Raw genomic sequence first — 15,813 nt, 5'->3', positions numbered from 1 at the left:
TCAAACAATACAAGAATATTTGTGGAGTGTTGTCGGCCACCAAACCTTTTTCCAAAGCTAAAATCTTGTGCAAAATTATAGATAAAAAATTATTCTTTATCAAAAATACAATATAGTTTATGCTAAATATTATATATATATATATATATATATATATATATAGTTATAAAATTTTCAAATTAAAAAAAAGTTTCTTTTCAAAAGATTTATTTGAAAAGATTGTTTTCGTAGTTATTTTTGAAGGGTTGTGTGTTTTGTGAAAATATTTATAAATAGATATTTGAGAGTAAATTATGAACATCTCTTTCATATTCTTTTTTCTTGATAACTCTCCAAGTGATTGAATTAGATATTCTCTAATTTCTCTTTGAAGATTCTTTATTGTTTGTTCAATACTTTTATTGTTTGTTCAATACAGATCTTCTAAAAGCTTGTCATATCTATTAAAACTATTTATATTAAACTCATAGCAATCTCGTTGAGAAGAGGATACAAATATCGTTTTTAGAATAGTGTTTATATACGTTTTAAGCCTAAATATATTTCCTATAGTATTCTTGATCTTGTGGTTGTTATTTGTTTCCATAATGTTTTTATCATTTTTTTATTATATTTTCCAACATATATATATATATATATATATGAATAAATCCAATATCTCAAAACTCTTTCTTGGGAATTTATACCGAAAAATCAAACTTTATTGTTTTGAATAAATAAATTGAAAATGAGGAGTATAAGGGATGAATTAAATCAGCTTCATAATCTTTTAGGGTGTCAAAATGGATTCTAAGATGATTTTTTGGGAACTTATAATCAGAAGATTTCTTTTTTGAGAAATAAATGATAATAAAGAACATAAATAAAATGATACTTTGATTTCCAAATGAATAAATGTGAAACAATTATTATTACTGCAAGGGTAAGGATAGAAGAAATACTTTGATCTTTTACCGAGCTCAACGATGATAAAAGATCCATTTAATCGACTTTAAATAGTTTAGATATTATTCTTGCTATTGACGATTTCGAAATGGATAGATAGTACGGGATTCCATGAGTTCTTAGATTATGTTAGCGATACTACTTAATTAGTAATTTCTATATGCCTTCTTAAATTATGGATATCACGAAAGATGGAGTTTGAAGAGAGCGATAGCGGGTTTCTAATGAATGCATCATGAGCTAACACTGTTCCCTTCATTTGCCACGGAAGAATTGCTTCCTCATACCCACTTCATCGTGATTCCAAATCAAATGCTACTTCAAGAACAGCCACCCACACCAATTGTGATGCTCATCCCTCTTGTTTCCGAGGCCTTTGACTGGGTGCTTGAATTCGTGATAAACATTTAAGACACGTGACTTGATTGTTGTTTATGAATAGCAAAGTTGGAATCTTTGCCGTCATGAAACCATCTTTACCCATTTTCTTCTTCGATGAACGAACTCATGGCCACACATATAAAGTAGCCATTAAGTTTGCCATGAAACATGCCTTTGTTGATGCTGTCGTTGGCTTTGGGGATTGAGACAGTGACGGGGAGAGCTCCACTAGCTTGTTATTCCTCAAATAACCGGTCGAATTTGATGGAGGGGACCCAACCTAGCAAGTGAAACGAGAGCATTTTTCTTGTTCTAGGTTTCAAAGGTACGTGGGACCATCTACATAACTAGATTCGACTTCATGATGCTCCAATCTACCATCTATATGAGTATAACTTTCTTTTAATGTTGGGGTTGGAGACCTCAATCCAATTATTCTTTTTAAGATATTAATTACTTATATAAATGTTATCGATAACATCTCGATCAATCTAATTCAATTCAAATTCATATATATATATATATATATATATATATATATATATATATATATATATATATATATATATATATATGAGTGTAACATGATCGAAAAAGACGAAACTCAAAAACTCACTCGATAGTTATTTAATGAATAACTTCGACGTTAGGGATGAATATTTGTTCTCCCAATCAATTAGTTTGGCTGATTAAAACTTTTGAATATTGATAATAAAATCATCTTCATCTCCTACTTTTATATTTTAAAAAATAGATATTTATTTAATATAATCATAAGTGTCGATCCTTTACGATGATAAGAGTCGTATCGATCAAAATAAATATAATTAAAATTATTTTTCTTCGATGTGTATTATTTATTAAAGTTAATAGATCACAACTCAAAAATTAGCATTTAGTTTCAATAACATATTGCGTAACAATTCAGCACACTAACAAAAAAAACTAGAGTCATGTAAACTAAAAAAACAAGCCAAAAATGGAGCCTTCAAGAACATGTTTGTCAAGAATGAATCATAATGGAGGAAGGGGAGAAGCAAAAAGAAAAAGTGTGAGAACTGACATCCGCAAACACGTTTTTTTTTTCTTTATGTATTTATTATATGGGGGACTGTAATTCTAGAAATAATTGCCGAAATGAGTGTAGATTATGTATTTATTGTGAATGATGGATGCGTCCAAGTGGAGTGCATTGGGTGGGCGAGCTGAGAAGACGTGGTCAACGCATATGTCGGGCGCAAGAGGAGGACACACGCCGTAAACTAATCAAGCATGGGGACGCGTGAGAGAGACGGAGGAGCGGTCCGTCCGTTGAGGCAAACCGTGGCCTCTACTTTCCATGTGAGGGGGAGCTGTTCCCGTCTAGAATCATCGTGAAGCTTTTGGCGTTGAATCTCGTGGGCATCCCCCAACCCCCCGAAGCAAGCTTTTCGTGACGTGCTCGAACCCCTCTCCCACCGCTCCCTCCCTCCATCCACACCGAACGATGATGATGATGTAATAATAATAATTATTATTTTTATTATTATTAAATTTTACATGTTTCGGTAAATCAATTCGGTAGATAATAATAGACACTTTTGCATCAAATAAATCATTCAGAAAATAATTTTTTTTAAAAAAATAAATAACAAATATATGGTACAGTCAAAATTTTTAACATTCAAAATACATTGGATAAGTGATTTAGTGCATCACTACTAAATACTTTTTTTACAAAGTGATAAATTATGAAGGTGGAATTCAATAAAAAATTTTACCAATTCAGTCGCACATTCAAAATATATTGGATGAGGAATTTGATATATCATAGTATGATTATAGTCTATAATCATCGACTAAGCTATACATTCAAAATATATGTCAGATGAGTGATTTGGTATATCAATATACAGTTATAGTTTTTACCGATTATTGTTGCATTGATGTTATTGACCGTGGGATCATCATAACTATCTAGGGGTTCACGAGGGATCACATAAGAAGATTGGAGTGGAAAAAGGTTCTGGTTAGCATAGCCTCGAGGCATTGCTCACTCGCAAGAAGTGAGTTTGGTATCATCCCGAGGTGCACTTAACTTCGTCGAAATCCTTGCATAAACGGTTGGTGTCAAGGGATATTCTCGACCTAATTCTTCCGATGATAAAGTTAGTAAGTTGATAAAGTGATGGTAGTAGTAAAAATCTTGTCTCTTTAAGCTTAGATGTTAACTTTTATACCTGAGCGATCGATGGAGTACAACCAACCATGTCACATGTCTCCTCACATAAGGACATCGTTTGTCAGGGTTAGAGCCTATCTAAGATAAAGAGAAGATGGTCCTCGGTATTAAACATTAGGAAAGGAGAACTAGGCCACGTCACTTGGGATTAATGCTCTATGTAACCGACCGTGTGAGCTCTTCCGAAATCATAATTGATGTGGGTAAGAGGTCGCTTGCGATTGATAACCCAAATGAGAGAGGAAACCAAGGGAATGAGCCTCACTACCGGAGATTAATACTCCCTGCGGCTAACTCGTCCGGCCCTCTCAAGGATTAAGGAGAACAGAGACCGAAGGATTATGCTCCTATTGACAACTATATGAAAGAGGGTATGGATTCTCTCGCACCTATCGTCGCCTATGTGGTAATCCATGACTAGACGAGTCAATAGTGTAATGCTTGCATCATCAATTTTTCTATCACTAACTAATTACACATTCAAATTATATTAAATAAAATATTTAGAATATGAATTTTGACCCTTCGATCGTTAATAAAGAGGGTTGGATGCATGATCACCAAACAAACCAATATTTAAGATGTGAAAACATCATATATCTCTCCATCCATAAATTAATTGAAAAATATCAGTACCAATATAATATGTTTTTTAGATAAGATATAGATCCGAAAATAATATGATATCTCGGTAAGTCAAAACCCGTATAAATATAATTTAAATTTTTATTGCTTAATCTTTTACATACTAATAAACTTGGTTAGCATTAAAAGAAATTCATGTTCCTTTCGCTACATAAGTACTCCATCATATCAAAATGATATAATATGATTAGTAAGTATTATTATAATAAAAAATATCCTTCACCATTGTAGCGATATTTTCTAATGATATTTCATTGGTCTCTTAGCATCACAACGATTTGTCTCCGTATCAAAAAAGAAGAGCGAAAAGAGAGAAACTATGATACATTGGGAACACTCAACGTAATAACGTAAAACATACTAATCCAATAATTCCTCTAATGCAATCCCCCAATTCTCCCAGACGAATGGTCAAATACGCAATGAAGCCAAGAGAAGTCAAACTTACGACCCACATCAAAGGGTTTTTGTCACACGTGAGGAAAACGTGCGCCCAGCCTTCGGCAAGCCCGATGGACACGTGCTTCGCGTACAACACCTGGGCCGCCCCCGACCGCTGTTGCCCGTCCGTCAAGGTAATGGCAATCCCGTAGTTCCAAGGAAACACCAAGGCCAGTTCCTGCAGTCATCGCACGCTGGGTGACGATCGGATGCAAGGCCCGGTTCCAAAATTCTCTTGCGCTAGACGAATGTGATGGAAACACGTTGCCCTTGGAAGCCCAGATCACCTCCGCGGATGGGAGCATCAAAAAGGGATATTCCATTTCCCTCCGCAATTGAAAGTGGCATCCAACGCAAATAATGACAACTCGGAGGTCAATCTATCCCTGTAGCCATTCACGACCGGAGAATACCAACCTCTCCTTCCTCCATCCTTTTCCTGTTTCTTTTCTTGCTGTTCTTCTCGTTCCTCTGCTTCTTCGTCTTCGTGTTTCTTCCTCCTTTTTAGTTCACATCACCATCACGCATACCGCCACAAATCCATAGAACCGAGCCGCCTGATCTGACAACCACCAACTCTTCTCCTCCTTTAAATATGGTGTCTCTAAGAAGTTCTCCAAAGAAGAACCTCTGCTTTGATCCCCTCGTTTCTTTATTGATCGATGGAGTCTTTGCCTAATCCCCCGGTCCCTCAGAAGATCGGAGCGGATTCGAACGGGAGTGCTGCGAACTCGAACCGTTTGTTTGATCTCCGGAGCTCGCTTTCCTCCGTGAAGCTGCCGGTGAGGAACGGAGCTGAAGTGAAGCTGCGGCTGGGAAAGAAGATGGGATCGGAGGCGAGATTGTGTCCGAAGATTGAGTACGGGGATGGGGGTTATGTTCTTGAGGATGTCCCCCACCTCACCGACTACTTGCCTGATTTGCCGGTGGGAAACCGTTCTTTCCAACTTTTCCCCCTTTACTCCTCTTAAAAATACGATTTTTCCTGAGAAAATACTTTAAAGTTGGAATTTTTTTTCTTGCTTTTTGGTCTGTTGGTTGTGACTCTAGAATTTGTTTGAGGTCAAATTCATAAGATGTTGCTGATGTCCTCCAAATTTGTGGTTGTTTTCATATAGTAGCATTATTTTAATGTTAGGCTGCCTTTTATGCCGTCTAATCTCTTTCTTTCTTTTTCTGATTGTATCGGCAGACCTATCCGAATCCACTGCAAGATAATACAGCATACTCGGTTGTCAAGTATGTTCTCTAATTCTACCCGGATTTTTGTTTCGCATCTTCGGATGTTCCATAATGATGTCTTCGTTGAACTCTGTGTTGGCAGGCAATATTTTGTGAATTTAGATGATACGGTCGCCCAGAAGGTGAGCTCTTTAGGATTTACTTCATATTGCTATAAATATATGTCAAGCAAAAACACAGATTGTCAAGTTGTGGCTTTTGCTTCTGGAAATTGGGTTGCTTATCTTTCTGATGTTTTGTAGATTGTGGTCCACAAGAACAGCCCGAGAGAGACACATTTCCGCCGCGCTGGACCTCGCCAAAAAGTAGGTTCTGCTCTGTTTTCTGCTAACTAAGTTGAAGTGGTGTATCCATCAAGAAAAAGGAAGGATGAGACTGAAGCTTTGATCATGTTGTTGGATCTTGTTCAGGTGTACTTTGAGTCGGATGAGGTGCATGCGTGCATTGTGACATGCGGAGGCTTGTGCCCAGGGCTCAACACTGTGATAAGAGAAATAGTATGTGGCTTGTCTGACATGTATGGCGTCACCAAAATCCTTGGCATAGAGGTGAGGGGCTTCCCCTGTTGCTATATAGTTGCCTTGTAATAATTTCATCAGCTAATGTTGAAATCGGTATCGGTAGGGTGGATACAGGGGCTTCTATGCTCGCAACACCATCAGCTTGACTACCAAGAGTGTCAATGACATTCACAAAAGAGGGGGCACAATCCTTGGCACATCAAGAGGTGGTCATGATACTATAAAGATAGTGGACAGTATCCAAGATCGTGGCATCAATCAGGTTAATTTTGCAGCATTTTATTGTATGATTTCTAGTCAACAGTTCATTTTCTTATCAGTATCTTGTTTGCCAGGTCTATATAATCGGAGGTGATGGAACTCAAAAGGGAGCCTCTGCAATATTTGAGGTATGTTACAAATGAAATTTTTCTTTGATAGTGCTATGGTGGTCAAGTATCTTTCCATTTTGTGATTTCATTGTTGTATTTTATGTCAGTTTCACCAAAAATCTATTGTAGTATTTGTTCATCAAGCCTGATAATGATCATTTTTAGGAAATTCAAAGACGTGGCCTCAAAGTTGCTATTGCTGGTATTCCAAAGACTATAGATAATGACATAGCGGTACTTGGTTCTTCCATATCTTGTAGTTCAGCTTTTCTAGCGTATTTCTATTGACAATTATTTTTTTATACTGTGTTAGGTCATCGACAAGTCCTTTGGTTTTGATACTGCTGTAGAAGAGGCACAAAGAGCGATCAATGCAGCACATGTAGAAGCTGATAGTGTCGAAAATGGTATTGGCGTTGTGAAGCTAATGGGTCGCTATAGTGGTTAGTTGCTAATCCTTAATTAAAGGCATTCTATGACTGTGAAGCCTAAAGTGGTTGATCATATTTAAAGTGACATCACTTGAAGAAAATATAAATTTTATGTGATCAAATCAATGTTTTCGCTGACACAGCTTCAATTAATTACATATTCTTTTTACTAATTTTCTCAACTGGTCTTTCTTTATCTGAAGTCCATTTCCACTCTATTTTAACATTTGAACTAGTACCAAAGAGAAAATGTATCTGTATCATAGTTTTAATTTCTAGTAGAAGCATTATATACTTCCTGCATATATCTCTTTAAGTTCTTCATACCTATGGATGTCATAAACCTTTATGATTCTAAGAACGAAACCTGCTAAATGCTGTTAGTAGAACCCAAAAGTTTTGCAAGTTGCTATGCTAAGTGGATCAACTTTGAGTTTACACTTTCTTTATATTTTTTGTTACACATTATTTAGCTTGTCGGGGACTGTTTTTTTACTAGTATGTTTTTAGTTGACTGAGCATCCAACTCTTTTCATTGTTGCAGGGTTTATTGCAATGTATGCTACTCTTGCAAGCCGAGATGTGGTAGGTTCTATGTCCTAAGTTTCTTCCATAACTGATCAATTTTCTTTTGGATTTCATATTTATATAAAGTCCCTCATCATTGCCTATTTATATTAAAGCTCTTATGTTGTTGCTATCACAACAAGACACCAGCTAATTTTGTTTTCTTAATCCACGTCCGAGTTGGGAATGGATTATCAACTGTGAATAAACATTACATAAATATCTTCCATTCTAATTGATTTTCTGAAAATTTATTATACCTGAACAAAAGACCCATAATTTTTCTTCTCTTTCTTTTTTATTTTTTTATTTTTTTCTCCTAGCAAGCCTTTGTCCCTTACCATTGTTAAAATAAACCCCACCACCAAAATAAAAAAAAAACATCAGTTCAATTTATTGCTTGAATTCTATTAGTTATATATGATTCTTCTAGATTTGCCTCACTTACAATAATATTGGATAGGATGAGAATGTGAACTAATAGGAAAGGGCTTCTTTTTCCCAAGGGAGGTGCTTAATTACATTTCCTTTCTTCAGGATTGTTGCTTAATTCCTGAGTCACCCTTCTACTTGGAAGGGAAAGGTGGACTCTTGGAATTCATCGAGAAACGCCTTAAAGAAAATGGCCACATGGTCATTGTTGTTGCTGAGGGTGCAGGACAAGATCTTCTTGTGAAAAGTATGCAATCCATGGACCATGAAGATGCCTCTGGAAATAAGCTTCTGCTAGATGTTGGACTTTGGCTGTCACAGAAGATAAAGGTAGATTTTTTGGACTACATTGATGCAGGTTTCTGCCTGCACGATCATAAGCTACTTGTAAAGATACTCACAGGGACTTTCTGCATTGGGCAGGATCACTTCTCAAGCAATAAGAAGAAGATGTCGATAAATCTTAAATATATCGGTATGGCAGCAGAGTGTAATCTTCCTGTATCATGTTGCACTCAGCTCATACTACATGTATGATCATGAAATGTTTCTTTTGCAGATCCGACTTACATGATTCGTGCGGTTCCAAGTAATGCATCCGACAACGTCTACTGCACATTGCTGGCACATAGTGCCATTCATGGTGCTATGGCAGGGTATACTGGTTTCACCATTGGGCCTGTCAATGGCAGGCATGCTTACATACCATTTTGTGTAAGTGGTGTCTTCCTCTTGAGCTTTGTTATATGCTACTTGTAGTATGAATCTGAAATGAGGGCCATCACATTAGGAGTTCAACATCCGACGAGTAATTAAGAATCTTTTGGTTTACTTTGCTACAGAGAGTAACGGAAACATGCAAGAAGGTTGTGATAACAGATAGGATGTGGGCGAGGCTGCTTTCTTCAACCAATCAACCTAGCTTTCTTAGTCACGAACATATCGAGAAGGAAGATGAACCATCAACAGAGTCATTGCCGAATGATCATGATGTACGGATCAGTGATGGCAGCATCTGAGATATGATGAGTATAGAGGCATTGCATAAGAATTGGCTACTAGATCTTTATAAGTACTAGCAAGCATGTGGATAATTTAAATGTATTTTCCAGTTACAGGGAGACCATACCATACCCTATGTGATAGATTGGAGAGTATTTGTATCAGTACAAAGATTCTATAATTCTGTATCTGTAAGTATTACCAATTTTGTAGCCACTTGTTGCAAAAGATTTTGGCTGCCGGTATGTGATTTGTGATATGTCTCTATAATTATGGTTACACCAATTAAATCATCTTGGTTGTTTGCTATGATGCTAAGGAGAAATCTTTAACCTGGCTGGAAAGAATATGCTGAGTTCTGATGCAGTGTTACATATAGAATGATGCTCGAGCAAAACACAAACTAACAGTACTACCACACTGGAAGATTGTGAGAAATCAATAGGACAACAAATCTTATTAAGAAGAGTAGATGTGTTGTCACTAATTAAACTAGACTGGAAACCAACAAGAGTAGACTACATACAGAATACAAGCAGAATATTTCATCATCGAAAGATTCTGAACTAAAACATCCTTGGTCATCATTTCTCTAACACCCTCTTTTTAACTTGTATTTTCTGCCTAAATGATGGTAGAAAATACATAAAGTGGACAGCGAGGAATCGAAGTTATCATCCTCTGTATACACCGGAAGGGTCTGCATTTTGCACTATCCATGGATGCTCGAGCAGCTTGTGAAGCGGAAGACGTTGAGTGGAATCTTTGACAAGCATCTGCACGAGACAAAAGCTGATGTTGAGAATAAGTCGTTGCATATACTACGTAAAAAAGAAGGGTTGATCATCAACGACCTGGCTGATGAGGTCCTTTGCCCCAGGAGAAACAACTGGTTTCGACGGGAACTTGAGATCAACTTTGACTATCCTGCATCCACAAGGTAAACACAGGCCAATAATCACTAAGAATATATATCTAAATGACATAACTTGAACTTGAGTCCAACATACTATGATAATAAAACCTTTGTTTATACTTATGATTGATAATTGTAGATTAACAGAATGAGAGTCATATTTAGACAAAAGCAACGGATCTCACATCCATAGAATTTCTCATTAACTATGTTTGGCTGTTACTCTCATAATAACAGTGACATGTACAATATTCTGCACAGAAAGAGTTGATGAATCCTATATTTCATGAATTGCCCTAAAAATCCAGCATGCACTTCAAGCCATCACACTAAAACGGAAAATTTATAACCCGTCAGTTATCATTTTCTTACCTTCTGTATGTATCAGAGTGTTCCTTTGCTTCAAATGGTGGCATCCCATAAAGGAACTCATAGCACAATACACCTAAGCTCCAAATATCCACACTGGCATCATGTTCCACACTTTCCACTGTAACCAAGAGAGGCAAGATAACTCAGGATGCTTTTAGGCAAAAGGTGAAAGTTATCACAGATATCACTGATGATGAACAAAGACGTACCCATTTCAGGCGGAAGGTAATCCAGTGTTCCACACATTGTCCGCCTGCGGTTGAATGTGTGAACTGACCACCCAAAATCTGCAATTTTCAGCTCACCCTATCCAGAGAATTCAACGTCATTAGCAGCTAAACTTTTGCCTGTAGGTAACAAAAACAAAGGAGGATACCTGTATTCCGATCAGAAGATTCTCCGGTTTGATGTCTCTATGAATCACATGCTTCCCATGGAGGTATATTAACGCCCGGGCTAAAGATGAGATGTACTGAATGAAGAATAATAAAGGATAAACCATAATGCCCAGGAAAAGATGATGAACTGTACTGACATGCAATTTTTAAGGTTATAGAGGATAAATTGAGTCATGCAAAAAAGAAATACTATCCAAATCAAGATTATCAAATAAGCTGGTTCGATGACTGCAAGATTATCAAATAAGCAATGAATTATCATGAAGAACACAAATAATCTGCAAAAGTCCATGAAGAAGCCAATATAATTAAGCATGTTTGCGAGAACTCACAGTAGCAGTGCGTCTTTCACTGAAGTACTTGCACTTCTGCAATTCATTGTAAAGTTCACCTTTTGCTGCATATTCTAGTATCAAATAAACACGAGTCTGCAATAAAGAGGAAAATCTAAGTTATTGGAGGCAGCAAAATAGGATTCAACTCTAGTAGAGGCAGCTCCCCACAAATGGTTTAACCTGATCATAGAAATAACCATATAGGCGTAGTATGTTTGGATGCCGGAGGTGGCTCTGTATCTCAACTTCACGTCGCAGCTGATGCTCAACTTGAGATTGCTTGAGCTGGCTCTTGAACAGCACTTTCAGTGCCACAATATGGTTACTCTGTTTTCCAATTTGATGCTCGAAATTAGTTGCAATAGAACCAATCATAACATGTGCAGAAAGGAAAGACTTTTCTGTTATGAATTTGAGCTTTCAGACGATTCACTACATAATTCATGCCAGCAAAAGTTCCAAGTTCAAACTACAAATAGTATTCTCAGCAGGAGATGACCAGATGACTATGGAACCAGAAAAAAAAGGCAGAAAGTACGACCAAATGCTATGAGAAATCAGCGAATCGCTTCTGCAATACATACCCTTTTTTCCCTGGCCAGATACACATGACCAAACTTTCCTCTTCCAAGAGGCTTTCCAATGTCGAAATCATTGAGCGTCCATCGCTTCTCCACCGCTGAGGCCTTCGAAGGAGTCTGTAATCACGAGCATTTGTAATATTAAATCATGCGAAAGCTCCAAAGATCCATCAGACGCAACAAATCGTCCAGAACCACTTGATTCATATCATATCAAAACCATAATCCCACAAAAGAAATCGACCATAAATTTTAGTGTATGCTCCAACAGTTAATAGTATAGTCAACAGCAAATTGAAGACTAAATTAACCTTTGGATCAAAGCCCAAGATAGAAAAACCCTAATTCCGCTTGAGACAATCGCAAGAATCATAGCAACGAGGAAAATGAGATCACACGAGGAGGAAAGAAACGCAAGGCCTTCTGTTCCGAAAGCCCTACGTTTCCCACCGATTATTAGAGCCAGACTCACGGAAGGGACGAGATCAAGTCGGGAGAAACAAGAACGAATGTGACGCAAACCCTAAGACGACGTCGACGAACGAGGACCGTCAAGAACAGATCCAAGAAGAGATCTCAAGAACCTCGTCGATTACCTTCTCTTGTTGCTGCAACTCCGCGGCGATCGCCATCGGGTGGCCGAGAAGGGGTCGGGAGGGTCGAGGGAATTTGAAATTTGGAGACGTTGGTGAGAGCAGGGGAAGGAAGAAGAAGGGGGGAAAGATATTAATAATTTGGGGGCGGATTTGAGAGACAGCGCTCCAACGGTCGGATTCCTGGGAGGGACTTACCCACGTGGGTACGGTGATGGGTCGGAGAACAACAGGTGCGGGGGGTGTGGATGTGTTTTTTGCACTTCAGTCCCTCTTGTAATTTCTTTGTCTGTATATATAAATATGCACAGAGGCGCCATGACATCAGCACAAATCGAAGGACTTGTTCCTGTTTTTAAGAGTAAATAAGGACTTCAATGTAAAGTCCCGGATCACCAACGTCGATGTGGCCCATCGATTAATCCCGACCGGGGACCGACTCGTTGGTGCACGAATCTTAAGGCATGATGTACGAACACCGACCACCCTATCTCTATCATCGAGTCCGGGTCGATTACGAAGAACCCGCATCACAAGAGAGAAGAGGGAAAGAACAAAGTACGTCGTTTTACCAAGTCTTTTATGATGGGCTGGCGCTGGCCGGGGACGTTGGTGGTTCTGGTGGTGGCGACGCCTGTGCTGGTGGCCGGGGGCGGAGTTCCTGCTGTCCGTCGGTTTCGGGGTGGCGGCGGCCGAGTGAACAAAGCTGTTGAGCTTAATTCCTGAAAGAAGTCGTATGAAGTGCTGCGTACAGAAAGTTCCAAGCGAAAGGGTTTGGCATCAATCTGATGAGCGATCAATCTATGAGTTCGACACCACTCCTTTAACAAGAGGGATTAATACCACGACAAAAGGATTGGATTCTGCAATGGTTTGATCTGATAGCACATCTTATTCAGATCAGTCCCTCCCCTGCTACTTGCATTGATCAAACAGTTGGAGAACTGGTCGCACGGCACTTCAATTATGTAGTCAATATTGTTAGCTTTTTGCATATGTTTTGGAGAAGGGGAGGAAGATAGTAAAAGAAATAAAGAGTGTGTTTTGGATTCATTCAAAACATCTATTTATATTAGTTAAAGATAAAATATATTTTTTTTAAATGATAAAGAAACTCATCATATTTCAATAAATGTTTTCACCTTTATCTATTTATTTTTATCTTTTATTTTATCTAATCTTAACTATTTGAATTAGTCTCATCACACCCCCCCTTAATTCAAAATAATTATAACTTAAAATTATATTTTTTAAAAAAATATTTTTTTCTTTCGCCAAGACTTTTGTAAAAATATTGATAAGCTAATCCTTGGTGCTGCAATATTCCATTTAAATTTCTCCTTTATCAATCGGTTCATAATAAAATGATTTCAAATTAAGGCTATGCATAAATCCTGAATTTTTTTATTCATATGCACAACTAGCCTAATCACTATTAATTAAAAATATAATTTAATATTTTTTACCTACTTATAACGGATGTCATAATTGAGAGTTCCTTTGATGTAATTAAGAACTTTTTTAGTTGCTCAAAGTGATGCTTGCTAAGGTTGTGTATGAATTGAGTAGCAAACTAACCATAAACATAATATTCGATCTTGAATATATGAGATAAATTAACCCTCTAATTAAACTTCTATATCGTTGCTCATCTATTTTTTGCAACTCGATCACCAGCGTAGACAAATCTTTAGCATATTTTTCTTAGCATAAAAAAATTCATTTGCACCTTGAATAATTTTTATTCCTAAAAAATAATGTAAAAGTCTCATATTAGTCATTTCAAATTCTATCATTATATTTTTCTTAAATTCAACAAGCATATTTGCTGAATTTTTAGTATAAATTACATTATCCACATATGAACAAACAATAAGAATTTTGGGCTTTTATATATAAAGTTGGCTCACTTCAACTCTTTTTTGAAAATTATGTTAAAGAAAGAACTTGTCAATTCTATTGTACCATTTCGAGCCATATAATATTTTATCTAATTTATATACTTTATTTTCTAGCCCTTTGATCTTAAATCCTTCAAACTGCTTTACAAAAACTTCATATTGTAACTTTCCATTCAATAAGATTGATTTAATATTAAATTGATATATCTGTCATTTTTTCTAGGTTGTCATGCTGATATTGTTCTAATCGTATCAGTTCTAACAATCCGAGAAAAAGTACCTGAAAAATCGATATCTAAAATTTGAGCATATCTTTTAGTAATTAAATAGGCTTTATGTTTTTGTAGTGAGCCATCAACATTAAATTTTGATTTGTACATTCATTTGAGTCCAATTGCTTCTTTCCCTATAGGCAAATCTACCAATTTTCAAGTTCTATTTTTTTCAATAGCTTGAAGTTCATTATTCATTACTTAGCACTCATTCTTCTGTAACTTTAAAACAAGTAGGTTTCAAAACAAAACATGTAAAATCATCAAATTGATATATTTGTAAACGAGTATGAAATTTCTTTAGATCACTTTAGTTAGAATCATTCAAGAGAGAAAATTTAGGTGAAGTATTAATAATAGGCAATATTTCGTATGCTTGATTGACTTCTACAGCTATTAGAATTTCAACTGCTTTATAGTTCTAAGCTTCTTCTTCCTTAAAAATAATATTATGACTTATAATTTATTTTTTAGTTATAGGATCATAAGATCTAAAACCTTTGGTCTCATTACTATATCCCACAATATGCATTTAACATTTTTATCATCAAGTTTACTTCTTTTTTTCCTGTAGGAGGAATATGAAAGTAAATAACACAACCACCAAGTATCATTAAATGACTTATATTTGGTTTTCTATTTAACCATGCATCATAATGTTTAACAATGTTTAAAATTCTTTTGGTACTATTTTTTTCTTTAAGCAAATCCTATAAATATTTGTATTCTTTTAGAAAACAAAAAAAAAACTTTAGAAGTGAATTCACTCTCTCTATCAGTACACTGAGTTTTAATAAAACAATCACTTTATTTATATATTTTTTTTTAAATTTTTGAAAATAGAGAAAGATTTAGTTTTTTCTTTTAAAAAATGTACCCACATCATCCTTATGTAATGAATAATAAAAGAATATTTACTTCTATCATAGATAGTCAACGTAGGCTCACAAATATCTATATGCATAAATTCAAATCAATTTTTGACTCTACAAGAATGACTTGCCTGAAAAGATTTTTTATATTATTTTTTAAATATAAGATTCACAAAAAATATCTTTATTTTAATCTTAGATAAATCAATTATTATTTTTTAATTTAATGATTCTAGTCCTTCATAATTCAGATGACAATATCTTTTATGATATAATGTTGAGTCATCAAGAGTAGTAATAATGAATGTATATAAGGAGAAATCTAAAAATAATAAGGAAAAACATTTTGTTTCTTGTCAACCTCACATTTGCTA

General features: G+C 36.1%; 2 protein-coding genes across 2 annotated transcripts; one reads left to right on the top strand and one right to left on the bottom strand.

Moving 5' to 3' along the window:
* The first annotated feature begins 5,069 nt into the window (after nucleotides 1-5,069).
* On the top strand, nucleotides 5,070-9,411 carry LOC103991594 (ATP-dependent 6-phosphofructokinase 3). The gene is made up of 14 exons (XM_009411091.3): nucleotides 5,070-5,559; nucleotides 5,826-5,872; nucleotides 5,958-5,997; nucleotides 6,118-6,180; nucleotides 6,286-6,423; nucleotides 6,500-6,658; nucleotides 6,732-6,785; nucleotides 6,933-7,001; nucleotides 7,081-7,210; nucleotides 7,743-7,783; nucleotides 8,303-8,527; nucleotides 8,621-8,672; nucleotides 8,757-8,911; nucleotides 9,040-9,411. Exons 1-14 carry the CDS (start codon nucleotides 5,296-5,298, stop codon nucleotides 9,214-9,216), a joined length of 1,614 nt encoding a protein of 537 aa, XP_009409366.2. The 5' UTR covers nucleotides 5,070-5,295; the 3' UTR covers nucleotides 9,217-9,411.
* On the bottom strand, nucleotides 9,040-12,543 carry LOC135678754 (serine/threonine-protein kinase Aurora-1-like). The gene is made up of 9 exons (XM_065191891.1): nucleotides 12,398-12,543; nucleotides 11,805-11,918; nucleotides 11,401-11,547; nucleotides 11,218-11,313; nucleotides 10,864-10,959; nucleotides 10,697-10,793; nucleotides 10,488-10,605; nucleotides 10,054-10,126; nucleotides 9,040-9,975 (listed from the first exon to the last, which is right to left on the bottom strand). Exons 1-9 carry the CDS (start codon nucleotides 12,431-12,433, stop codon nucleotides 9,874-9,876), a joined length of 879 nt encoding a protein of 292 aa, XP_065047963.1. The 5' UTR covers nucleotides 12,434-12,543; the 3' UTR covers nucleotides 9,040-9,873.
* Nucleotides 12,544-15,813: the final 3,270 nt, after the last annotated feature.

This window comes from Musa acuminata, chromosome BXJ1-7, assembly GCF_036884655.1.
Source record: "Musa acuminata AAA Group cultivar baxijiao chromosome BXJ1-7, Cavendish_Baxijiao_AAA, whole genome shotgun sequence".
NCBI classification, from domain to species: Eukaryota; Viridiplantae; Streptophyta; class Magnoliopsida; order Zingiberales; family Musaceae; genus Musa; species Musa acuminata.
Note: the sequence above shows the minus strand (reverse complement) of the source record. Positions and strands in the feature narration are given on the sequence as shown.